At 37.4% G+C, this 26,485-nt stretch overlaps 1 protein-coding gene across 1 annotated transcript in view; it reads left to right on the top strand.

The window, feature by feature from the left end:
* LOC140137394 (neuronal calcium sensor 1-like) overlaps positions 1-26,485 on the top strand; it is a 35,677-nt gene that overhangs the window by 8,851 nt on the left and 341 nt on the right. The window contains exons 3-6 of the mRNA XM_072159035.1: positions 15,605-15,653; positions 16,608-16,697; positions 17,425-17,503; positions 23,573-23,739. Coding sequence (XP_072015136.1) covers positions 15,605-15,653; positions 16,608-16,697; positions 17,425-17,503; positions 23,573-23,739 — 385 coding nt within the window. The remainder of the gene's footprint in view (positions 1-15,604; positions 15,654-16,607; positions 16,698-17,424; positions 17,504-23,572; positions 23,740-26,485) is intronic.

Here is a 26,485-nt window from a genome sequence, read left to right as displayed (position 1 = left end):
AACCTAGTGGTCAAATGGCTCCGTTTTATAGCTGATAAAATGTGGGTTTTTTCATTTTTTTTCCCCGATTTAAATATCAAGTTATGAATGGATTTCGCTCAAACTTCTCAAGGGGCTGTGGATTTACCCGATGTTCACGTAATATAAGGTACAAAAACGAAAACTGCCACATTCTCCTGTGAGATTCGATGTGACCACTTTAAACTTCACCGGCCATTATTTCAATGTTCATTTTTTTCTAAAATGACGATTTAGGTACACGATAACTCAATAAACACAGCATCTATAGGTAAGCAGATATGATCATCGTAAAAAGCATGATCGACTCAAGAAATGGTTTTCTCATTTTTTTATATTTTGTCTATTTCCGATTTTAGGCATCATTTTGTGCAAATAGGCGTTTGTGAATTTTAAAAAGTTCAATTTGATGCCTTATATGGTCAATATCTCAAAAAATAAGGCCAATATCAAAAAAATAAAAAAAACGTTTTTGGAATGGAGCCTCAAGAGTCAAGATTGAACTAAAAACAAAATAAAAATTTTGGAAAGAGTGTTTTTTTGTTATGATGTACCTAACAAATATTGCCAAAAACTCACTTTTTGTGATTTTCTTCATAAGGCCACGCATTTTGAACTCGCCACCCAAAAATGGTGGTTTTGTTACGCTTTTCCAAATCGAGACTCGTTCAAATTGTTATATCTCTGCTTAAACAAAAGGTATTGAAGTGTGTTTGGTGTCATGTTGTAGCTAAATGTGTGCCCTAACAGACCTCCAAAGGAGAATTGTTTATCAGCTAAGATAGTGGAGTTAGAGTTATTTGAGTTCAGAATGACCGAGGTGGGGGATGAGGCGGTGGCGGTATGTGTAAAGTCTATGGGAAATAAAGATTTTGTGTGTGCGTGTTGAATCAACTGATCATATCTTTGCATCCATATGGGCTACAGACATGGTTAAGAGCTCTTTTGAAAGATTATTAATTCTGCTAATTGTTTTTAATCATTTTGAACACTTTATGATTGGTTTAGTCTATGAAATGCAAACTTTTATATGTGCAAAACTACCTGTTTTCATATTAAACACTGTAGTAAGCAATGCGGATGTCTTCAAAATCTAAAAGTTGCCCTAAATTTTTAATTACTTATCCTATCATAGTCAAAGTTTACATTTTCTGAGAGGAAATTTGATGAGGAATTATATGGACTTACCTTTTTTGTATGGGTTAGGGGTAAAATGTTTCAGTTCAAAATATGTTGAATTGTAAAAAATTTGAACATATTTGGGACACCCTGTATTCCGAGATTACCAAACAGCTGTGATTTTTTTTCTTCCAAAGTCAGTAGGCTCCCCCTAACATCTAACCAAATCAATGCTGTTTACTTTCAGTTTATAACTGCAAGTTAGTAATAAGCAATGCATTAAGTGACCCATTTTTTATTTGGATTTTTTTAATTCCACCCTGTATAACTTCAAGGTCACCCTGTACAATGAGTTGAAATGTGTATATTTAAATTGCTTTTGCCTTCAGCTTTCCAAAAATGTATACTTTTGCTAGTTTAGGGTTGATAGTTGTGGAGATATTCTAATTTGAAACTTGATTGGTGTAAAAATTCATAATATTTGTGATGTAACGCTAAGGGTGGCGAGTTCAAAACACATGGCCATAATTGTTGTTTTTTACCCCAAATCTGTATAATTTATATTAAGATTTATTGATGTCTTGCCTTCATAAAAATGTATACTTTTATATGTCTTGCTGCGAATAATTACAAAGTTATTGCACTTTTACTACATGCATGTCTCTTAGTACACAGCCTCCTTAAATGGGTATAATTTAGGGGTCTTCCTGGCTGCGTGGTCCAAAAAACGGGTCTTTCCAGGGGAGGGATGATTTGTAAAGCGCCCCCAGATTGAAACTGACATATGATTACAGAACTTGGTTTTATTGTTTCTGGTATTTCAAATATTTTAAAATGCTATACAAAGAGCAGGGATGTGAGTTTTTGTTTTTGTTTTTTTTAATTAATGGCAATTTGGTGCATCATGAATGCGATGTGTATATTTTATGAAATCCATGCCCAAAATAGCTCTTAGCTTAAAGGGACCTAGAATGAGCGTTTATGGCGTTTCGACAGTATTTTTTGTGGGACATGAGAGTACCTCAGACGTATCGAATTGCATTCTTAATACGAAGCATGTCTTTCTGATATCAAATAATTTTCATTTTTTGAAATTCACGATATAATGAAATTTTATGACAAATTATTAAAATTTGATATTCCTCGAAATAAATTTTATAAATCTAATAATATATTTTTAAAGTGTATGTAGCTGGGAGGAAAAGCCGACGATCAATTGAAAATTTTGACCTTTTATATTGAAGATATGGATTTTTTTCCAAAATAAATACTGTCCAAACGTTCATACCCCTTCCTTAAAACCTCCCCCTACGCCGCAATTTGTCTGTATCATGATACTACCAAGTAGTTTCAGGATTTTTTTGAAATCCTCAATCACACCCCTGGAACGTACCCGGTATTAAAAGCAAAACTCTCGTTGAACCCTGGCCATCTTCTTGATATGGTAATGTGGACAAGGTTCTATTTTTTGATATTCATGAATATTAATGAGCTTATTGGCATATTTTGCTTACATTTTCATTAATCCACTCTGCGGCTTAAATGCAGACACCGATCAACTGAAAACTTGGTATTGTGATAGTATATGGTGGGCTGATGTGCTGTATAGTTTTGTGTCAATTTATTTGCATATTCATAAATATTAATGAGCTCATTTGCATATTGCATCTTATTTGTATTTACAAACCTTTGTTATTTACACACCTTTGGGGCCACCTTAATGAACCTTGTAATTCTAGTTTTAGGAAAATTCAGTGTTGTACTTGTTTTAGAATATTACGGTCTTTCTTAACATCTTGTTAGTAATGGCACTAACAAGTTGTGTATTGGACTAGGTCACAAAGTAAGAGGCGATCTCTCAGTCATATTATCATATGAGCCCTAATTTTTCATATTCCCTACCTCTAACAATAATCAGATTTAAAACCAAATTAGCCATACTAGGGTCAACCATTAAAAATAGGTGTAACTGAAGAGGATCTGTCTCCAGTTTGTCTCCAATAGCAAATTTATCTAAATTAACGCAAACATCTTCGCTGGAATAATGGGTCACAGATACGGTAAGTTCATTACAAATGGACTATTTTTAGCTGGAACATCTGTCCTTATATCGCATCTTAGTTTGGACCAGTCTCCGTATGAGTTGCCTCACTGTGTACAGCATCATGCCTTGTTGTGAAGTTCCATACCTCTATCAACAATCATAGATTAAGGAGTTTTCCTCAAGTTGTGGAGGATGAGTTTGTGTACCCACCTCACTCAAAGGTCATTCTATGCATGTAGAAGCTTACTGAGGTTAGAGAACTGTGTACTGAAAGATGAGCTTGTTTGAATCTTGCCTATTGTCAACTGCTCAGTGCCAGAAGTGGATAGCTGCCATGTGTCAATGAATCCTATATACTGTGTGTAAATTGCCAAATGTTCACAGGGCAGCTATTGCATTTACCCGCTTCAGGCATTGAGCAGTACTGTTGATGTTTGTAATCTTAGTGCCTAATATACACCTTGATTCGGCTACTTAAGGGTACTGCAGGTCGTCACAGCCATCCTAGCCCAGGGCGAGGAGGCTTGAATTGCTGCCATGGCAACCTGACGTCAGTGGCCGCATTTTGGTGGAAACTTGAGCTGGCTGGTAGTAAGCGGGAGAACTTAAGCTTTTTGTGTATGTGTTTATAGATGCAGCAGGGATGAGTGAGTAGGTCTTGTCCTGGGTAATTAGGGAGCTGGTACATCAGGCTCATCTCGAATTAGGGGGTAATCATGGAGCAGACGTTAACTTTAGATGAACTTGAAGCTATGTTTTTATTATTTTATGATGATGAGTACATGCCTTCATAATGATCTCATCAATAATGTGCTTCTTTTTATTTTATGAAGCAGTGATGGGGATAAAGATTTTAGTTTTAAAAGATGTTGGTGGTGGTGGTGATTGACAATGTGATGATAATAATATTTTTAACTTTTAAAGAAGTTCTAAAGGTAACATTTTATTATTATCGGTAGTGTATTTTTCTTCCTCCCTTCCCTGACTGTCATTTTCTACCTATCTTTCTATCATTCTCCAATTAAATCAACAATTTCTACTGTGGCGCAGTGGTACAGACTCTGATTCATAATTGGAAGGTTGCGGGTTCAAGCCCCAGTGGTGCATTGTGTTGTGCAATTAGACAAGGCCCTTGACCTCTATTGTCTCCTAGGTGCATATGGGCTACGATTCATAATCGGAAGGTTACGGGTTCAAGCCCCAGCGGTGCATTGTGTTGTGCAATTAGACAAGGCCCTTACCACTATTGTCACTTGGTTGTATATGGGTAGCGGGATATATCACTATGGCCCACAAGAACCTCATCCCAATGACATAGTCCAATAACCTCAATTACATAATCATAGTGCAAAATTTGACCTCAAGTTGCAGAATATGAGTTTTTGTACCCAAATCTTCTAAGGTCATTCAATGAATGTACAAATTTAATTGGGGTTTAAGAACTGTTCCCCTGATAGATGAGCATGATGTGGATCCTAGTGTATTGCACTGGGAAAGTGAAACGGAGTCGTTGTGGGGGGAGTGGTGAACCTATACAACAAGTTAAGTTAATTCAGGGGAGTCAGGCCTAAACGCTAAGGAAAAAGATAGGCAGTTTGGCACATTCGCAAAGTGCTCCAGTATGACTTGTCTTTACTTCTTTCAACTATACACAAACAACACAGAATCATTGCGGGTCATGTCTTTACCCTAACCGAACCAAGTTTCACTAAAGCTCACTTTTAAAACCACTGGGCATGCATGCATTCCATGTGATGCGATGATGCAATCAGCCCAAGTCAAAATATAGCCAGGAATCGCTCACTGGCCAGGCCAGTGTAACCCCATGGCTACAGGTCGTGATCTTCTGCATGACATGCAAGGGGTCCGAGGTTCGAATCCCGGGGGTACCAAGTGACTTCTTTGTTTATATTCTCTCCTTGTTTCCAATAGCAAAAAAAAAAAAACAGGTTCGGTTAGGTTAATGTAAAATTCACCAACATGTAGACAGGCATTGCTATAGAAATAATTCAAATAAGTGAATTGTTGTAAAAAGAAACCGAAATGCACAGCTCATTAATTTTGAAACAAATTGCACAAAAGTAAATTTTTTTGTCGCTGGAATTTCATATACCACAGAAATCATTAGGCCATTGGATAGGCAAAGTATGATAGTGCAATGCATGGGTAATTACTAAATTAGATCTGATAGACAAGACATAGGCCTACATCAAATATGTAATTGCTCAGTACTGTGAGGATTTCTCAGTTGAAATTCCCTCATGTGAAGATTGCACAGTACATTACTGTGAGGATTTCTCAGTTGAAATTCTCTCATGCGAAGATTGGAAGGTTGATGTGTATTTTTGTTGAGAAAAGAATTTTGATTGAAAATCATGTTGCTAGATAAATTAATGCCGACATACATGTAAGTAATGTCTGATTGTCTGAGGATGAGATACCAGGACTCAAGGGGAGTTCAGTGTGTTGAAAGAGACTTGTGAGCGTATGTTATAGGAATATATTCACTGTTGTTGATGGTAAAAACGGAATCGTACTCTGATTGACTAGTCACGGGGTGTCAGAGGAAAATATATCACTAATTTCTCCAATTCCCTTTGCCAAAGCCTTATATATCAAGATATAAATGAAATGAGTGACTTCCAGCGCAGTCAAGATCTTATTATAACAAGTTGACTTTTACAAAACAACTTTCTAAGAACTCTTTATTTGGTCTCTTCATTTATTTTGAACTATATAATAATGTACCGTGGTTCTTCCCAAAACAGAAGTATAGGAAATTGCAATAGTGTGCAAGAGGCTGAAATCAGTCTCTTACACTTGGAAGACTCTTAGGGCGAATTTCTCGACGGGTGGCTTAGCAGTTGGCCAGTCTAGCCGCAAGGCTTAAGAGGTCGTAAGACCAGGCTTAACTGAAAACACGTTCCCCGAAGCACGGCTACCATAGCCTTGAGGCTTCGTTAGCCTGTGGGCTAGGCTTGTAGGATTAGCCCCAGTCTTCAGTAAAATTTGCATTTCTCGAAATCAGTCTTCTGTAGCCGTAGTCTACGCAAGCCTGTTAGGCCAGGCTTACAGCGGCTTTTCTTGGCCCTGCCTCAGAGCAGGTCTTATGTCGTAAGCCGTGGACTATTTCAAATGACAACTTGCTTAAATTGTAATGCAAAGTTTTTCTTTCATATTTTTGAGAAATCGAAACAGATGCTGTCTTTCATAGAGTAGGCCCCTGCCCCAAAGTAATAATTATTGTTCGATTTAATTGAACATTTCACCATTTTATTTTAGTGTTCATCCGAGTCATTTTAACCTGCTGTTGCTATAAGGCCTACTCATTTTGAATGATGAACTTTCTTTTGGAGCAACGGTGCCAAAGGGGTGCAATTAAAGCGAGACGCAATCTTCGACGTCAACTTGCTGTCGTGAGCGTCTTCAGGAGAGGAAGGATCCTTTTCTGAAGTATTCGGATACCAAATTTAAATCGCGCTGCCGATTCAGTAAAGGCAATGTTTTAAGGCTTACTGATGTCCTTGAACCTAACTTGTAACGGTCAACAACGGTCAAGGAGCAACCCTCTCCTTCATGTTCAACAAAATATTACTAACCTTACGATATTTTGCTACAAGAAGTACCCCCATATTTGACATGTCCAAAAACCTTGACGTTCCACATGAACTTGCTCCCATGCTTTCCTCTTTTTTGCCTGAGATTTATTATCGGACGCCTTGCTTTCAAAATTGGCTGCAAAATATGCAGTAATTCAATTCTGTATACATTTAATTGTTGCCTGAGTGCGACTTTTCGGAGGCATGCTGATGGTAATAATGATTATATTTGTGAACGGAGCAAACACAAAACGCAAAAGGTTATAAAAGGTTGTCAGAAAACGTGTAAATGTCGGGTTATATAAAGGGTACATTCATGGTATAAAACGTTTTCATATCATTAAATAACATTTGTTGGTAATTTACTGCACATCAAACACAAATGTTTTACAGAAAACATTTCAATGTCGGGTTATATAAAGGGTATAAAAACGTTTTACATTCCAAAAACATTTTTGAAAACTTGGTACAAATCATTGGTACAAAAACTTGGTACAAAACTTCTTTTATCATCATCATCATCATCATCATCATCATCATCATCATCATCATCATCTTAAACTATGCACTCATGTTAAATTCGCAAATAGAACATGAAAATATCAGCAGTAGATAGCACGCACGATGGTTGTCAAATGCTTGGTTATGTTTTTGTTTTGCACCAAAATGATCCTTAAATAATGTTTTACTTTTGACAAACATGTGTATGATTTGTTTGAAGTGTGAAACAATTTTTGCTTTAGGCCTTCTTTTAGGGGAATCAAAGTTTCCTTTTCTGTAGTGTAGGCTTGCAGTTCCCTTTTTCAAATGCAAAGAAAAATTAATGAGTTGAGTAAAAAGTATAGAAGTATCATGCAAGCAGGACTCATAATAAAGTAAAGTGGAAATAAAATAATCAGACACAAAAACAGAAAAAAGACTAGCCTTGCATCAAGTTGTGTACGGTGTAAGCCCAAGCACAAGACCGCCGATCTAGGCTAGTCTTTGCGCTGGTAACCTTGTTAGTACGGTAAACCGTGAAGGACAACAGCTTATGCACATCTACCTCCAACTGCCTATACAATTAAGTCGCTGGTAGAAAGGGACGCGGTTGTCAAGCGTTAAGCCTGCAAGGCCACTAAGACCAGCTTGAATTTGCGTTCAAGAAATCCGGCTACAGTTAAGACTCGGGCTTCGAGAGCGGGCTAGGCTTAGTAGCCTCAAGGCCACCTTAAGCCTAAGGCTTAATAAAACTCCTATCGAGAAATTCGCCCTTAAAGGCTTAATGTACGATTTCCTTCAAATTTAAAATTTGTCACTATATACTCAAAATGCTGAAATAATACTAGTAATAATTATCGGGAATGGTTTCTGTTAATTTTGAGCTGAAATAACGAGGTAAAGTGAAAGAAACACAGCTTGTTATTTTGGCCGTTTAACACGCAGTTCTATGGGAGGACATAAAGTCATAATTCTTAGAATTATGACTTTATGTCGAACTTTGCTCTGTTCACCTACAAACACAACAAATTTGGCTGATTCCATTTAGGTACAAGTTGTGACATGTGTAAACATTACAAATATGCCAAAAAATCAGGTTTGAAAAAAATTAACCAAATTCATATTATAAGATCGTACATTATGACTTTAAAAGGCCTGTATGCACAAAACAAGTTAAACCAGGTATAAGTTCTAACTTTAAACCTGGTCTAAACAATGAGGTACAACAAAGAGTACCCAATTCAACATGCTTGTTTGTCACTTACGGAATGCAAATTAGTTAACCTCTGGATTATATCGCTATGTGCCAGGGAAATAATCCTGTATACTATTTTGCATGCCAATTAAGAGTGCCAAACAAATATGGCAAAGTAGGTACTCTTTGTTTTACCTCATGGCATGCGAGGAGTTCGTGGTTCGAATCCTAGAAGTGCCAAGTGACTTCTTTGTTTATCTTCTCTCCTTTTTTGTTTCTTCTTTCCCTTCCGATAGCAAAAAAAACCATGGGTTGGATTCGGGGTTGGATTAGGGTTTTAAAATCTCTCGCACAAGGAGTGTGAATTTCAACTGGAGTCATCCATTCAGGTAACCCCATTTGAAATTCACACAACTTGAAAGATTAAGGCTGTGTCTTCCATATAGGGGGTATGGATTTCAAGTGGAATAGCCCATTTTATGCTTGCTGCAAGACACCCCTGCATAGAGTACATTAATTGTGACATTAGAGACAGAATACTAGATAAAAATTCCCTTTAAAAGGGAAAGCCAGCCTTAATGTAGAAGAGGTCTTGTAATTAGTTTGGGTCACCATGAAAGGCATGTTTAGGATCATGATCATGTTTCTAGAAAAAGTCCCAGTTATCGAAAAACTCCAATGATATGCCAGCGGAACTTCAGACTTGAGTGGATCCCTGAAGGGGGCACTCACATGTTAAGGTGATACGGGTATGTGCAGCGGTCAAGGGTCCCTTTATCAGGCTCTCCGGCAGTTTTTTAAGACCCTCATTTGGATCATGCTCCAGTTCTTTGAGCCTCAAACTATGACAATTGTAGCTCTTTAGCTCAAATTTAGAAAACTTTTGAATTTTATTAGCTCCACTGCATATAATTTGGCCCAATTTTAGAACACTATATATATATAGACCCCAAAAATGTTGAAATATCAGTTCATCAAGCCCCTATTGTACCAGAACATCTGTTCTTAGTTCCCAAAGTTTGGCCCTCTGTGCCGCACACTTCTATCAAAATGTTAGTTGAGTGCCCCCCCCCCCAGCAGTGGTGTGCACAAGGGGGGGGGGGGGTACAGACCCCCCACTTTTGTTGGTCATTCTGGGGTTTCGGGGGCCATTGATGTTTTGTCCAAAATCCGTACCTAAAGAGTCCGTCATTTTTGCCCCCTCAAAATAGGATTCCTTGGCCTTTTAAAATGCTAAAACCCCAGTGCTGGACCCCACAAGGGGCCCTAAGGCAAGCCCCTGGACCCACACCGCACCTTACACTCCTAATCAGACTCCATTCGGGGGAACTGAACAACCTGGCCCCCACTTTCAATGTGCTGGCGACACCACTGCCCCCCCAGGTGATGTGTCATGTTATTTCGTCTTGGTTGTGTTTCTTATTTCAGTGGGTAGGAAAGTAAAGGTTAGCTTTGCAGCAAACCTACATGTAGGTAAAATCCTTTAGTACCACGTGCACTAAAGATCTACTAGTATCTCTGCAAAGTTGTGCTAGCTATACGGTTTACAAATCCATGTTGACGTTTAGAAAGGCCAACACCAATCATCACTGACGTACATCACATGGCTCGTTTGCATCATATGTCCTCTGTGACCTATGAGTTATGTAATTGAGTCGACTGTATAGCCACTTTATTTTTACTGCGGGTTTTCTGTTAAGTAATCTTAAGAGACCTGGCTGTTTTGAAGAAGTATTATTTACATGTAGAGAGTTTTGACTGTCTTTAAAAGAAAAACAAACTTTTAAAAAAAGTTCAAATTTAAAAGTCAAAGAGAAGAGCACATTGAAGTACACATAATTTTATTCAAGTGTGGAAAATGAAATCTGAAAACTTTCTAACTTTAAGATTTAACATAATGTTTAGGGATGAACAACTTTTGAAAAACTGCCTTAAAAGAGGTCTGCTATTATGATCAAAAAAGTTATTTTATTGACATGGCTCGAAAAAGGGACCCAATCAAATGCAAGGGCCAAGGGATGATCTAGCCATCCTTGCCCTTCTAGAACTAGCTCAGTTCTTTGAATGCTCTTGGCTCCACACATGGCTGAGGAGTGCAATCGCGGCTGTTGGCAGGGATGGTTTATTACATCCAGCACCAGCACTGAACCAGGGCTATACCCCTCCTGATACACTTGACTTTGTTTGCATAACATTTATTCATGTTGTAGCATCTTTGTGGATGACAGATATCTCTTTGGAATGATCACTGAACTGTTTCAGTTTGGTGTCACCAGCTGATGATGAGGTGAGTTTTCCTGGTGATGATAGGCATGTTCACACACAGGAGGCAGACACTCAAGAGTAAACTCAAGATCAGAACATCAGGGGGTTTGCCCGTGTGGATGCAGTTAGAGATTTGACACTACAAGGAAACTTAAAGGTGTGATCCATTTCAAACCCCAAGATTATAAGGGTGTTAGTTGAACCTCTGTGCATACTCTGAAGTAACATGGAGGTTTGTGTCCTGTTGGCACATTTGAGGGTTTCAGACAGATAGGGTCACTGTATGATCGTGTATATATAGTGATGGGACAATTCCTTTATATACCATTTAGCATACCCTAACCACATGTTAGTCACTCATGCAGGGCTTTCTGCTGGCAAAATCACCATGTGGACAGTCACATCAACTCTGAGTGAATAAGAATTTTATTTATTTATACATTTGAAAGATTAACCCCCCTTGTCTTGGGAGGGTTCTCAACTTTGGTTTGGGTGGGGATTTGCACCTGGAACTCCAAAAAACTACCAGATTTGAAACCAAATTTGACAAAAAACAGACCCAAAATTATACCAATTTTTGGACATTTTTGTAAATTTTGCTGACAAAGGATGATCGACCTTTTTCAAGGAAATTTTGAAAAAACACCCTTTCTTATATAAAATGCACCCGAGTCTAAACTAAACCTGAAAATATACCCCAAATATGCCGCACATCCCTACCCTTATTTCCAATAAGAATCTCCCCTCACATCTGAACATAGCTGACAGTGATGCCAACACTGCGACTTAGGCAACCAATTGGGCAACTTGGCAATCACTTAGGCCGCCCAAAAATTCAATATTATTATTAGGCGCATTTTTGCAGTCTATAAAAGAATTGGGCTACTTACGAGTCATTCAAAGTACTTAGCACTGAAAGGATATGGGGACACTGATAGCTAATGATGATGATTATACCCATGATGATAATGACGATGACACCAAGGTTGATGACTGTTGATGAGGATGACTCCAGGGATGATGACACCAGTGATGATGTCTACAGTGAAGTCTGGTGTCATTACCAGGTCAAACCACACCATGTGATCTTCTGTATTAAAAATAATTAAAAACTTCTTGGAAATTGTTAATCATGTTATTCTTTGTTAGTGGGTATTGTTTGGTTATTATTATTGGGATTGATTCACAGGAGCAACCGAGCAAGTATCTTTGACAGGAGACTGCTGGGAGTGTGTTATTGCATGTAGAGATGTCAGTCAAGATGTCTGATAGCCAGTGATCGGGAGGGGGATACCTACTGAACTTCAGAAGTGATGGGTATATGCCTACCAATATCAGGAAGTAGGGGCCTATGGTATAAAATGTGGTTTTAAATTTGGGGGTCATTGGGTATAACAAAATGAAAAATGGGGTGAAAAAAAGGGTCATTTGGTGTATAGTTTTGAAAACAAGGGGGCATCGGGTAGAAAATTTGGGGGAAAATTGAGCAAAATTTCATATTTTTTTGGTCAAAGTTTGCCAAATTTTCAATACAAATTTGCAGATTTATAAGAGAATTTGAAAGTTTCCGCATAATTTTATGAGATTTTTATTATAAAATTCTAGAAAAAAGAGGGTCATTGGGTAGCCGAACCTATAAAAGGGGGTCAATGGGTATACTCTAAAAAAGGGGGTCATCAGCTATATCCATCTTCAAAAAGGAGCCTAACGACAGGCACATGCCATCACTTCTAATGTTGTGCTTTAAAACATGAAGCCTAAACCTTAATCAGTTAAAGTCTTGTCCTGGCTTGTGGGAAATTGGTGGGATTTCAAACCTGGGGTACTCACTCAAGTGGGTATAGGGATGTGCCACTGAGAATTTGAAAGTGGACCCGGCCATCGCTATCAACAGTCAAATTTTTCGGCCAAATTTAATGCATATATTGACAACATTTTCAGCAAATTTTGACAATTTTTTTTTTACATACATGATACAATAAGGCAAATGGCAAAATTCATATACCAAAAAACGCCCCCACCACTTTTTTCAACCAAGATGTTTCAAAAATGCCAATATTTCCATGCTATCTTGTGTAGTAAGCTTACCAAGTTGCGCACATGGTCCATAATAGCGTCAATAATTGGCGAAAATCTGGATCAGAAACCCGGAAGTGAGCCAGAAGTCAGTGTTTCTAGTTCATAGTTCGTCATTTTAGCGTGTGTTTTTAGTTTACCTAATGATTTTAACGGGAATTATCGTTCTAAAATTGACCTTGAATAAACGCCCCCCTTGGGAAAATGTAACGCCCCCGGGGGCGTTTATTTGACGAAATACGGTAGGTCTAGAAAAAGTAGTTGTCGATATACCAAATGACTGAAAATGAAATCCATTTTTGCGGCACATCCCTGTATACATGGTCATTTGTACTACCCCACTGGGGATTTCAGTGGTGGGGTAAATCGCCAGTTAAAAAAGGCACGTGCCAGATTGTCCGTAGCCTGTACCATATACACTTCATTGGTATTTACAAACTAAGGTGTTAATTCTTGGCGTCGCTCATCTTATGCTATAGTTTATATGTGCAGGGTTACTGCTATGTGTGGTGACTTGTTTACACTCGTGGCATAGTCGGCGGTTACGGGACCTTGCCATTGAAGTTCATAAAGTTCGATTTTTTTTTTGTGGAAGTCTGTTTATCTCAAAATTGCAGTACAGTCAGCCCATTTTCCTTCACTGTTTCTTTAAAATTTAGATATGACACAAAAATAACAAAGCATAGGCTCTGGAAAATTTGGGGGGAATCCATATGAGGCCTCGTCCGATCACTGTGGACCACAATGGCCTCATCCCAATGGCATAGTTCAATAACCTCAATTAAACACTGGTAGTGCTAAATTTGACCTCCAAGTTGCAGAGTTTGAGTTTTTGTACCCAAATTGTCAAAGGTCATTCAATTGGGGTTAAAGAACTGTGCCCTGATAGATGAGCATGTTGTGGATCCAAGTGGATGCTCAAAATGCTGAGGGGTGGGTCGATTCCCCACCCCTCACCCTGTGCAAACTGGAAGCTTTTGAAATTATCAGTTACATATACCTTAAATGATTAATTATACCTTCAAATTATAAATTTGCTGTAAAATTTTGAATTTCACCATATTAAAAATTATTGGCGGTGTCGGCCACCAGCGCCAGTTTTGGAATCACTGCAAAGTCTGTTAAAGGGTATGTCATGAAAGGTGAAGAACTTCTGTTTAAATATCATAGTGAGCGTAAGCTTTTCCATCAGTGCTATTTTTTGGTTGGGTGCTTAGGGGGCTATCATTTTCTTCAGAAGGGGGGTCCCAAATTTACTAAAAGTTGGCATCAATAGAATTGCTCCCCCTATTTTGGCAACAAAATTTTATAACCCCCCCAACCGATACACCTTTAAAACCCCTCAACGGGCTAAAATTGTATTGAAATCAGTCTTTTTGAATAAAATAAGCACACTATCTGTGGTCATCTTGTGACTCCTTACATTTTGGTCTTCAAAGATTTTATGACCCCCCCTTTTTTTTCTTTCCAGAAATTAATGACCCCCCCATTTATTTGGGACCCCCTTCCGAAGAACATGATAGCCCCCTTTTTTTCAATCTGTTGAGAGAAAGAGTTGGAAAAAGAAGACTCAAGACCCATGTTTAGCCAGTCTATTCTCAACATGAAAACAAGGGAAACGAACTTGTAATGTAAAGAGTATAACTTGCTGTAATGAGGTGATGTGTTACATGTATGTTGCAAATGAATCTGGGAAGAGCTTTACTGATGCCACATTCCCACTTTTTTGATTGAGACAGCTTGTAGTCCTAATTTGCGGCGTGCGTCGGTAGCACACGTCTGATGATGGTCGTTTGATATTTATACCTGTGTTGACGTTCAAGAAGCTGCAATGCAGTCCGGTTTGTTTGTAAATATGATACGGCAGAAGATATGAGCCCAACAAAAGAGCTTGTTATTCTAGATGACGGTAATTGGGGTGGTGGATAAGTCACAGAAAAATAATTTCAATTTATTTTAGAAGAGCGGTTTATTTCAGAAAGTAAGATGAGGTTTATAGATTGAAATGGTGCTAGAACAGGGAAAATATGTTTATCTTTTCTATTTTACTGATTTAATATGTAAAAATTAAGTAAAAAAGTATGCATACATTTTTCATTGTCATTGATTTAATTTTAAAATCTAAATTTGAAAATCTACTTATAAATTGTCCGTTGTTTTGGTGCTTCTTTTGCTCATGACGCTGAATATGTTTGTGTTGTGTTGTGTGTGAACTTGTGTTGCATCGTTTCATGTTGTATTATGTTTTATTGTATAATTGTAATGTGTTTTGGAATGGCAACCATGTTCATTTTTTAAATATCAATCTGCAGGGATTTTTGAAAAAGAAAAAAAAACATTTCCAGGGTATTCCAGTTGAAATCCAATGCAGGGATTTTTGAAAAAGAAAAAAAAACATTTCCAGGGTATTCCAGTTGAAAGCCATACACCCCCTATGGAAGTCGTTGACCTTAATTTCCCATACAGTGCGTGTAGATTTCAAATGGATTCAGCCAATTTACACTCCCTGTATGAAAAAAAAAGTTTATATCTTCCATAGGGGTTAAATTTAATTGGAACAACCTTTTCAAATGCAAACATAAGTATTCCACCATATTTATGTGGGATGTTAAGCAAGTATAACTTTCAAGAAAATATGTGATATTTTTAAATAAAGTTGGGTGTCAATTTAAAGCTAGTATTTATGGGGCAAATGTTGGTGGCTGTAACTCAGAAAGTTGTAAATGGTGTTTATTGTATCTGAACTTTTCATTTTTAACATAGATCAGCAAACATTTTTACATTTCAAATTGTTTTCTTCTTTTGCAGGCATAAAGGTTTTCTCAAAGATTGCCCTAATGGTTTTCTCAACCAGGAGGTAAGTACACTATGATAAACATTTTAAATATTCACAGCATACTTTTAAATGAGAGATTTGTTTCAAAATCAAATGAACAAGTTGAGTGAGGGCAACATTTTTCTTAGAGTCTGCGGAATATTTATATACACTCCAGAGGGGGGGGGGGGGGTTATTCTCAAAATGGTCAGACCTTTGGCCATGCTAAAAAATGATTCCCCTTCCCCCTGTTGACCTGCCAAAAAAGCTTCCCCCCATACACTTGCCAGATTTTGGGAACCCAAATTTAGAACCTTGTGATGTGAGCGCAGCAAGCAGGAAGTTTTGCCCACTAGAATGTTTCCTAACATGTTTCTACAACTTTTTTTTAGGGCACAGTATCGTAACGGTGCCCAAACTATCTGTGCAAAAAATTGCTTGTCTTCCCCTCCCTTTTGATCTACCAAAAAATTATTTCCCCTCCCCTTTCACCATGCCACATTTTTTGCCCCCTACACTGTATAATTCACCACCTATGGGAACACATAATTATTGCACCACGCCTTATATTGAACTAGTTTCACATTTGTGACATGATCAAGGGGAATGAGTCACATGTTGGCAATTTTCAATAGCAGTTTTTTGCGTCATTTTCTGGCAGTTTACAAATGCTACATTTTGATGCAAACCCCATCAAAGTCGGACATTTGGTTATCGAGTTATGCGCAATTTATCAATGGCTGAAAATAATATAAAACATAAGAATTTTAACACTGTTTTTGCCAATATCTCAAAAACAATATTAGCGACATCCGACTCATTCCCCTTGATCATGTCACATTTATCTTGCCATTTGCGTGTGCAAAAAATTTAGTTGTATTCCAAAAATTATAAAAGAATAGGGTCCAATGTTTTTAACAAATCACTGATTATTATTTATTTATAACCAAAATGAGGTACAACATTTGTAATGAATGTCCTTGTTTGTTTTTTTAGGAGTTTTTAAAAATCTACCAACAGTTCTTTCCATATGGTGACCCAACAAGATTTGCGTCTTTTGTCTTCAATGTTTTTGATGAAAATCACGTAAGTACAATCATTTGCAATATCAAGAAGCTTTATGCAAACATAGTTGGTGTGAGGGTTTGGGGCAAAAGTCTGAGGTAAATCGAAGTACAACCAGAGGCGCTGCATGTGAGCTGAGGGCATAGCGTCGATACCGAGGCGCTGAAGGCTACCACCCCAGCATGGCTACCCATCACCTCAGCATAAACAGTAGACTTGCTTGTGGCCATTGTGCAGAGGTCTTTACTAGATATACTTATTAGCAGCTGTAAGATTGTAAACATATATAAAAATGAGACAATTTAATCTTCCGCACAGAGAGGGTGAATTTCAAATGGGTTTAGCGGAATGGGTGACTCCATTTCAGGTTTCAGACCACATTCATAGGCTTATAATACAAGAAGGTGTGGACAATGCAAACGTACGAGGGGGTATCCAAAAGTTTTTGACATCACCCAGAAGTGAAAGAGGTATACCAATGAAATTTTGTCAGTGTAATCACTGGTCCTTATGTACATTATGGTCCAAAAATGGTCTCATAAGTATGTTTACTTTCTTTACAGGTGGCGCTAGATGGGAAGTAGGCGCATAACCTGCAAGATGGTGAAAATTGAGGCACGCAGTGTGATTAAGTTCCTGGTCAGATGATGTGTCAAGTCTCCGGTCCATCACACTACATGCTCTATTCTCTCGTCCAAGGTTTAACTTTAATCATATCCTCTGTTGTATTCATTTCACTTTTTTTCAGGATGGTGCGATTGAGTTTTCAGAATTCATCAGAGCCTTATCGGTCACATCAAGAGGAAACATAGATGAAAAATTAGAATGTAAGTTTCATAACAACTTTCCATCCTCAACTCAAGCAATCAAGTTAGCTTAGTTGATCTGTAGGGCAACAGACTTCAGTGCGAGAGGTCCTGAGTTTGAGCCCTGGTGAGGTTGAAAAAATGTTCTTGTGAAAATAATTTGGCTAGCTTGATATTTCCTGGATAATGCACCTTGGTCTGGGGTGGACATTTTAAAAATGAATTTAGAAGAGCAGCAATGACATCACTTGCATTATATTCCAGATGTTAAAGCTACATCATATGCAAAATTTAAGGAAATTCGCACGAGTCCGTTTTATTTTAGGGCCATTTGTATATAACTGGTCTTTACATGTAGCCCTATATGGAGAGAGTGCCCGTTGAGGGGGCTATAACCCCCATTTTAGGAACAAAAATGTGATTTTTTTTTAAATGGACTCGTGCAAATTTTCTACAATTTTCAGAGTTTGTAGTATGAACATGTAGAAATATAATCAAGTAGTTGCCCTACCTGTTCTTCTCTCCGAAAAAAATAAAAAGTCCTATACCTCAATGATAATGAAACCTAGGTGAATGAACTAGCTGCCTAATTGTGTTGTTTTACCCAGCCGTTACTCGGGTAGCTGATCCGGGATGAGATGGTCATACAGAAACTGCGCCTATATTGGGCTGCATCCCTGATTGTTGTAAAATGGTTTATTAGGTGTGCAGAGCAGGGGCTATTTTAACGTGCCTCCTGGCACGTTCGTGCAGTGAGAATAGAAATCCGTGCAGTGAGAATAAAAAATCCGTGCTTAAAATAGTTCTATACTAGTTTCAGCCCGAAAAATTACTAAGAAATTAAAGAAGTTCCTCCACAAAGTAAGTCTGATCTAGTCGGGAAATCCTATATTGTATAGTTCAGGGTTCCCGTTAAGGTTTTAAAAATGTGCGTCCGTAATGACGCAAGTTTGCTGACGAGGTTGCAAAAACTTGCGTCCAGACAGATTTTTATGAGTCCATCTGAAATTCACGATTATAACGATATACACACGTACCCCGGGTCTAAACCTAATCAAAAGTTAATTGTTAAAAAAAAATAAAAGTGCATTTTCACCGTGATATTCCATCTCCATTCGCTATGATAATTTTTCTCATTTCTGTGTCAGTTTTGGTCCGAAACGTGGTCAAAAACAGGTGCAAAAACATGAGCAAAGTCTGTCAATCTTGAGCAATTTTCGTTCAGTACTTTCACTTCCGCTTTCTATTTTTAAATTAACGTGCTGTTGATGCTACAAAAACTAAAACACGTGCTGTCAAAAAAAAAAAAAAAAAGGGTTATCATTTAGATTTTGTCTTTAAAATTGCTTTAATTCATCGTAACAATAATACTAATAAAGGAAACCTAGATTATTAATGAGAAAAAAACTTAAAATATTAAAAATTGAATATTGTCAGGTTGTGATAAATAATTAAATAAACACCGCACGTTAGCGGCACGTGCTAGTAAACAAATCAATCGGGACTTCCCCAGGCCATGTGAACAAACAGCTGTACAGCGATCGCTCGGAAAGCATGCAAAAGTGCACGATTTCCTGACGTTGCATTTACAAATATTGCAGAATTTACTTCAATTCTCAGCAGGTGGGTCAAAATTTTGGGGCTTTTATTATCTTAAAAATATAAAAGAATAAAATTTCTTATTTTTATCATCAATTAATGATAAAATTTGAAGTTTTGTCTGCGTCCAAATGCATGTGACATGGAAGCAAAATACTTGATTAGCCATGTGAATTTGCGTCCAAATTTGTAAAATACGCGTCTGGACGCAATGACGCACACTAACGGGAAGCCTGGTATAGTTTGTGGCGATCAGTGATTCAATTGGCAGGGGAAATCAAGAACAACGCCTCTGGTAACGCCCTCTCCTCCCATTTTTTTGGTCACCGTGGTGCAAAGCCACTGGACGAGAAAATCCGCAACAGGCGTGGGGGCAGCTCCATATACCGGACAGAAATTGTCCAGAATTGCCCTGTGCATCTTCTTTGTTAGAGCCGGTAAACACCTTGGAGATTTGGTGGTGCAAAATAGTGTAATGTTGCAAAAAAACATATCACCTTTGTTTGTGCTAAAATAGTGTAAAATGGAAAGGTTTTATGCGCTTCGGCGCAATTGTCCCAATAAAACAGACCAAAAATTATGACCATCAGGAACATTTTCATCACCGCTCACCGCTGATATGCCACCGGGGACACCAATAAAAAAAAAAAGCAAGTCAAGAGCCTATACGGCAAGCAGACCTCGATCGGAGGCAGCTTGATCAATCCCACTAACTCAATATCGGGAGTTTTTCTAATCAAAATTTACAATACTTATGGCCAAGGAAACCTTTAAAGACCATATAATTTATTTATTTGCAATCAGGCCCCCATCCCAAAACTTCCAAAAAAATCCCCGTTTTTAACCCAAAAATTCCCGTTTGCGAGCGTAGCGAGCGAAAATCTTTTAAGCCTGAAAAAAGGTCCACAAATTTTGAAAAAAGGTCCACTTTTTCAAAATCAGTCCAGCTCCCCCCCCCCAAATAAATCCTGGTTATGGGCCTGTTTGCGATATATTAGTAGAGAGGAGTCCAGATCAGTGACAAAAGCATTGCTTAACCATATGATAATTATTTAAAAAATTGATTGTTTTTCAAATGCATGTGATATCAGCCGGTTAACCATATGATAATTATTTAAAAAATTGATTGTTTTTCAAATGCATGTGATATCAGCCGGTTTTTAAACCGGCTGATATATCACAAGAGTTTAAAAACTCTTCTATGTGCTTACAAGGTAAACGTATAGATGTAAATACTAAATTGAACACTTTCAACGCTAAACTAGACACTTAATGATGAACACATCAAATCATTTTGGTATTAAACGTATATACAGGGTGAGTAAAAAGGGTTAACGAATCAATATTCCATTCATGTTGAACTTTCCCATTATTGAAAATGCCACACTCAGTATACACCACTTGTAAAAAAAGCAAGAGAACCCTTAAACTTTTATGAGTCATTTTACGGCGATACCCATTTTAACTCTTTGTCCACGAGGCACCATAATTTGAATGAGAGCACACATTGCGAAATAAGGACACCAGATCTTAAACTGGCTTAACTTTCAATTCCCTTTTTCGGTTCAAACTAACTTTTTAATATTGCTTAAGTCCTTCATACCTCACCTAACTCCAACTCCAATTTTTCACACCACTTCAATTTGCACACATTCCTTTCGACATTTGAAAAACCCGCCCATATATTTTTATGTTTCTTTTATAGAGAATGAACATTTTTAATGTAAGGGTAAATAGGAAAATAACAACAAATAAAAGCAATGTTTCCTCTACTTACACAAGACCAGGGACAATAAAACTTTGGGTGCTCAATTTTCACTTCAGTGCCCAATGAGGTTAAGAAAATGGCAGTTGTTCCTAATAGTATAGTGCGCTGACATTCAAAGTTTAGATATCTCGTGGACAAGCATTAAAATTGGGTATCGCTGTAAAATGTGTCATAAAAACAGAACGGCAAGTGCTAATTACTTCGTTTTTTCACACAAGGCCACTAATGAATATATATATCATGTGTTTTAAATCCTAAAAGTTCCAATCTGGTTATAAAATAAAGATGGATTCTTTGCACTATTGCACTTTTTGGACTCACCCTGTATATTGCTTGTAAAAAATAAACACCCTGTTTATGGACTGAGCATCTAGTGTTTTAAGTTGAGCACTATAGACATTTAGTTCATGAAGAGTGTGTTTAATCTTTTGTAGTGAATTTGTATACAACTTTTTTATGCAATTTGCCGACAACTTATGCATCTTTGCATCACTTAAGTTTGCAGAAATCTTACCACATTCACATTTTGAGAACTTTACGCTACTGTGCGACAGGTTAAAAGATGGTAGGGACACGTGTGCATTTCATTCAACATTTAATAAAGAGGTTCTGTGTACTTTTATGGAGTTTTCAATAATGACAATTCAATTAAATGGAATGACATTTTAAATGAAACCTATTACCTTTCTAAGTAAATCAAAAGGATTTTTATATTATTATTATATTTTACAGATATTAATTTGTGCAATTGTAGGTACCTGTGTGTATTTTATTCATTTTTGCAGAGATTGTATTCGTTTTTGCATATCAATACCATCAATACCATAAACTTAATAACATTTATGATCCTAGTGCGTACTTTCATGGAGCTGTAGGTAATTAAAAATGAAATGAATTAGTGAAATACATTAGTGAACCAGACATGAATCAATTTTCCACTTTAACTAAGTGCATATCATTAGATTGATAAACTTTACTTCGGGGATTGTTAATGTCAAAAATATCCTTTTTAATATAATTTGTCATAAAATTTGTATTATATCGCAAATTTCAAAAAAAATCAAAATTATTTGATATCAGTTACGGCTATTCCTCGTATTCATAATGCAATTTGGTATGTCTGAGTGATGTGCTCTCAGCCCTTAACGTCAAAAATGAGCCAGTAAAATGCGTGATTGTAACGCGTGATTTTTAAAAGTTTACAGAACTCGAGGGGAGACAACCCTCTGCCAGCAACCCCTTCCCCTAAAGCTTGTCTCCGCTAGCTGATCTTTTAGATTTTACGTTTGCTAACGTGCAGTGACTTTTTTCTTCTAAAATAGCCCCTGGTGCAGAGGCCTGTGGTTTAGTATCGTGCCATAATATGAATCCCCAAACTTTATTTATTTATTAACTCCAACCAGTCATATGAGGCCAAAAAAAAAATTGTTTGTTTGTCCACGTCCGACCGACCGTGTACCCTGGTCCCGACCGTTTTGTTTTTGTTTTGTTTTTAATTTTTTTGTTTTTTGGGATTTTTTTTGTTTTTTTGGAATTTTTTTTTTTTTTTTGGAAATTTTATTTTTTATTTTTTTTTGGCATCGATGGGACATCGTATAAAACAGTGGTTAGTATAAATTTAAAGAAAGAAAATGTAAAGAAAATGAACAGTATAACATGCAGAACCATCTCAAGAGTTAAACCAGTAAAGTGCTGTGTGTTTTGACTTATTTACCAGTCTTCAAATTGTCAGTTTCAAGTGCAATATCTGTAAAAAAAATTTTTAAAAATCCGACCTACCGACCCAACTGTTCCATAGGCCTCTATGGACAAACAAACAATTTTTTTTTTGGCCTGATACTCCCTATGATACTTGGTCAATAACATTTCCTGAATTTGGTCAAAGTAATTGGCTATATTTTTAGTGCACTTATGTCATCTCAGTGCCAAGGTAGATGGGCAGATGTAATTAGTGACTAATTGGGACCATTAGAAGTCATCATTGTATCCAAGTTGACCTATGATGTCATATGTTTACTTTTAGGATGCACTGTGTCTCTGATGAATGACCACATCTTTTTCAAAACCAAACTTCGAAAACTTTGTTGTTTTAATTTTGTGATATACTTTGTAGCACTTGTAAGCAAGTTTGATAACATTTGTGGTATTATTTGCTTTGAAACCAAAGTTGACCCAAACTTACCGGAGGCATTTTGGCAGAAGAGAAGGAAAGATGCAAGAAAGAAGATGAATTTATTTTCTCAGTTGCAGCTTTGAACCCTGACACCTCAGGTGCTAGACACAAGAATGTCCATAGCGCGATACGAGAGAGTTCCTTGGCCAGCCACGATTTCTGTGCTCTAATGTGCTTTCGCATGATGACGAAATCGCATCATCTGGGTTACTTTTGCATTGGGTTCTTGCATTAATGTCAATATTCACCCTGATGGTTTTGTCCAGGAAGGTAAAGATTAGACCCAGACCAGGCTGTATACAGAAAGTGAGCGGGCAAGGATTTGAAAAGGGCCCATTTGTCCATTTGGTAGGTGGTTTTGTTATTTACCATAATTTGCTTTGACTCCTGCATTAGAGCTAAGACCAGGCTGTATACAGAAAGTGAGGGGGCAAGGATTTGAAAAGGGCCCATTTGTCCATTTGGTAGGTGGTTTTGTTATTTACCATAATTTATTATTATTTCTGTAAATCTCCAACATCATTTTTTTCTCTCTCTCTCCATTACACAGGGGCATTTCGTCTCTACGACCTTGACCATGATGGTTACATCACAAGAGAGGAGATGTATGATATCGTAGATGCAATATATAAGATGGTAGGAAACATGGTACAGATGCCAGAAGAAGAAAGCACACCAGAAAAGAGAGTAGACAGAATATTTGCTTTAATGGACAAGGTTAGTATTAATGACCTTTGAACTCTGACCTTGACCGTGATGGTTACATCACAAGAGAGGAGATGTATGATATTGTAGATGCAATATATAAGATGGTAGGAAACATGGTACAGATGCCAGAAGAAGAAAGCACACCAGAAAAGAGAGTAGACAGAATATTTGCCTTAATGGATAAGGTTTGTATTAATGACCTTTGAACTCTGACCTTGACCATGATGGTTACATCACAAGAGAGCAGATGTATGATATCGTAGATGCAATATATAAGATGGTAGGAAACATGGTACAGATGCCAGAAGAAGAAAGCACACCAGAAAAGAGAGTAGACAGAATATTTGCCTTAATGGATAAGGTTTGTATTAATGACCTTTGAACTCTGACCTTGACTGTGATGATTACATCACAAGAGAGGAGATGTATGATATCGTAGATGCAATATATAAGATGGTAGGAAACATGGTACAGATGCCAGAAGAAGAAAGCACACCAGAAAAGAGAGTAGACAGAATATTTGCTTTAATGGACAAGGTTAGTATTAATGACCTTTGAACTCTGACCTTGACCGTGATGGTTACATCACAAGAGAGGAGATGTATGATATCGTAGATGCAATATATAAGATGGTAGGAAACATGGTACAGATGCCAGAAGAAGAAAGCACACCAGAAAAGAGAGTAGACAGAATAATTGCCTTAATGGACAAGGTTAGTATTAGTGACCTTTGAACTCTGACCTTGACCGTGATGGTTACATCACAAGAGAGGAGATGTATGATATCGTAGATGCAATATATAAGATGGTAGGAAACATGGTACAGATGCCAGAAGAAGAAAGCACACCAGAAAAGAGAGTAGACAGAATATTTGCTTTAATGGACAAGGTTAGTATTAATGACCTTTGAACTCTGACCTTGACTGTGATGATTACATCACAAGAGAGGAGATGTATGATATCGTAGATGCAATATATAAGATGGTAGGGAATATGGTACAGATGCCAGAAGAAGAAAGCACACCAGAAAAGAGAGTAGACAGAATATTTGCCTTAATGGATAAGGTTAGTATTAATGACCTTTGAACTCTGACCTTGACCGTGATGGTTACATCACAAGAGAGGAGATGTATGATATCATAGATGCAATATATAAGATGGTAGGAAACATGGTACAAATGCCAGAAGAAGAAAGCACACCAGAAAAGAGAGTAGACAGAATATTTGCCTTAATGGACAAGGTTAGTATTAGTGACCTTTGAACTCTGACCTTGGCTGTGATGGATACATCACAAGAGAGGAGATGTACGATATCGTAGATGCAATATATAAGATGGTAGGAAACATGGTACAAATGCCAGAAGAAGAAAGCACACCAGAAAAGAGAGTGGATAGAATATTTGCCTTAATGGACAAGGTTAGTATTAGTGACCTTTGAACTCTGACCTTGGCTGTGATGGATACATCACAAGAGAGGAGATGTACGATATCGTAGATGCAATATATAAGATGGTAGGAAACATGGTACAAATGCCAGAAGAAGAAAGTACACCAGAAAAGAGAGTAGACAGAATATTTGCTTTAATGGACAAAGTTAGTATTGGTGACCTTTGAACTCTGACCTTGAATGATAGTTACATCCGAAGAGAAGAAATGTATGATATCAGCAAAGAACCAACAAATTAGACAGATCGCTAACATTTTTGGCCCCCGCATATATTTGACCCCACACCCGAGGGGCTTATGTTATCATCCAAATGGTTAATTGCCTGTTTGTTTGGCTGTTCATCTGTCCATCTGGGGGCGGAACCAAAACCATTAATCCACTCTGCAACTTAAATGCAAGAACTGATCAACTTCGAACTTGGTGTAGTGATAGCATATGGTGGCCTGATGTGTTGTCTAGTTATTATTTGTATATTTATATTATTTGTATTTACAAACGTTTGTTATTTACACACCTTTGTGTGGGGACCACCTAAATTACAAACCTCGTAATTCTAATTACACTTGCTGTCTGTCTAACCAATGATAATTTTCTATTGCATAAAAAGCAGGGTACAATTACCGAATAGGGTGCAACTTGCTAGACTTGAGTCCAGTCCTCGTTTATGGAGTTTAGGGTTGGGGTAGGGCAGTCTTGTCAGTGTGGTAAATAAGCAAAAATGACCATGGGCCATTTGGGCCCTTGTTCTTGAATCTTTAGAGGCCCCCACAAACTTTTGCGTGCCCGCATAAATTGAGAGTGGAAAATAAACACATTTTTTGAAAAGATCAGCATTTAAAATGAATCTCCATTAGGCAAAAAAAAAAAGGTTCGTCTCAAAGCTTGCGCGCATGTTTGTAAAATCCCACGATTTGACAAAAAACAAATGCGGAAATTTTTTTTATTTCAAAAAAAAAAAATTTATATTTTTTTAATAGTTTTTAAAAAATCAGACTTTTTTCTCAAAATACCATGTAAAAAAAGTCGGCCCGACTAAAAAAAAAAAAAAAAAAAATCGATTTCGCATTTGTTTTAAATTTCTTGTGAGCTTTGAGACAAACCTTTTTTTTTTTTTTGGCCTTATGAATTAGTGTAGTATGGACGATGTCTTGGAAGATTTTTTGTATTTTCAGTCCCGTTTTTCAGTAAGCTTAAATTTGTTTATTTATTTACTTATTTTTTTCATGGGCTATGGGCCCCCGGGCCCACCTTATTTACCACGCTGAGTCTTGTAATAAGACTAGTAGAGTTGCGCCCTATTCGGTAATC

The sequence above is a fragment of the Amphiura filiformis genome, chromosome 17 (assembly GCF_039555335.1).
Source record: "Amphiura filiformis chromosome 17, Afil_fr2py, whole genome shotgun sequence".
Lineage (NCBI taxonomy): Eukaryota > Metazoa > Echinodermata > Ophiuroidea > Amphilepidida > Amphiuridae > Amphiura > Amphiura filiformis.
The sequence above is the reverse complement of the archived record's forward strand: the minus strand, read 5'-3'. Positions and strand labels throughout refer to the sequence as shown.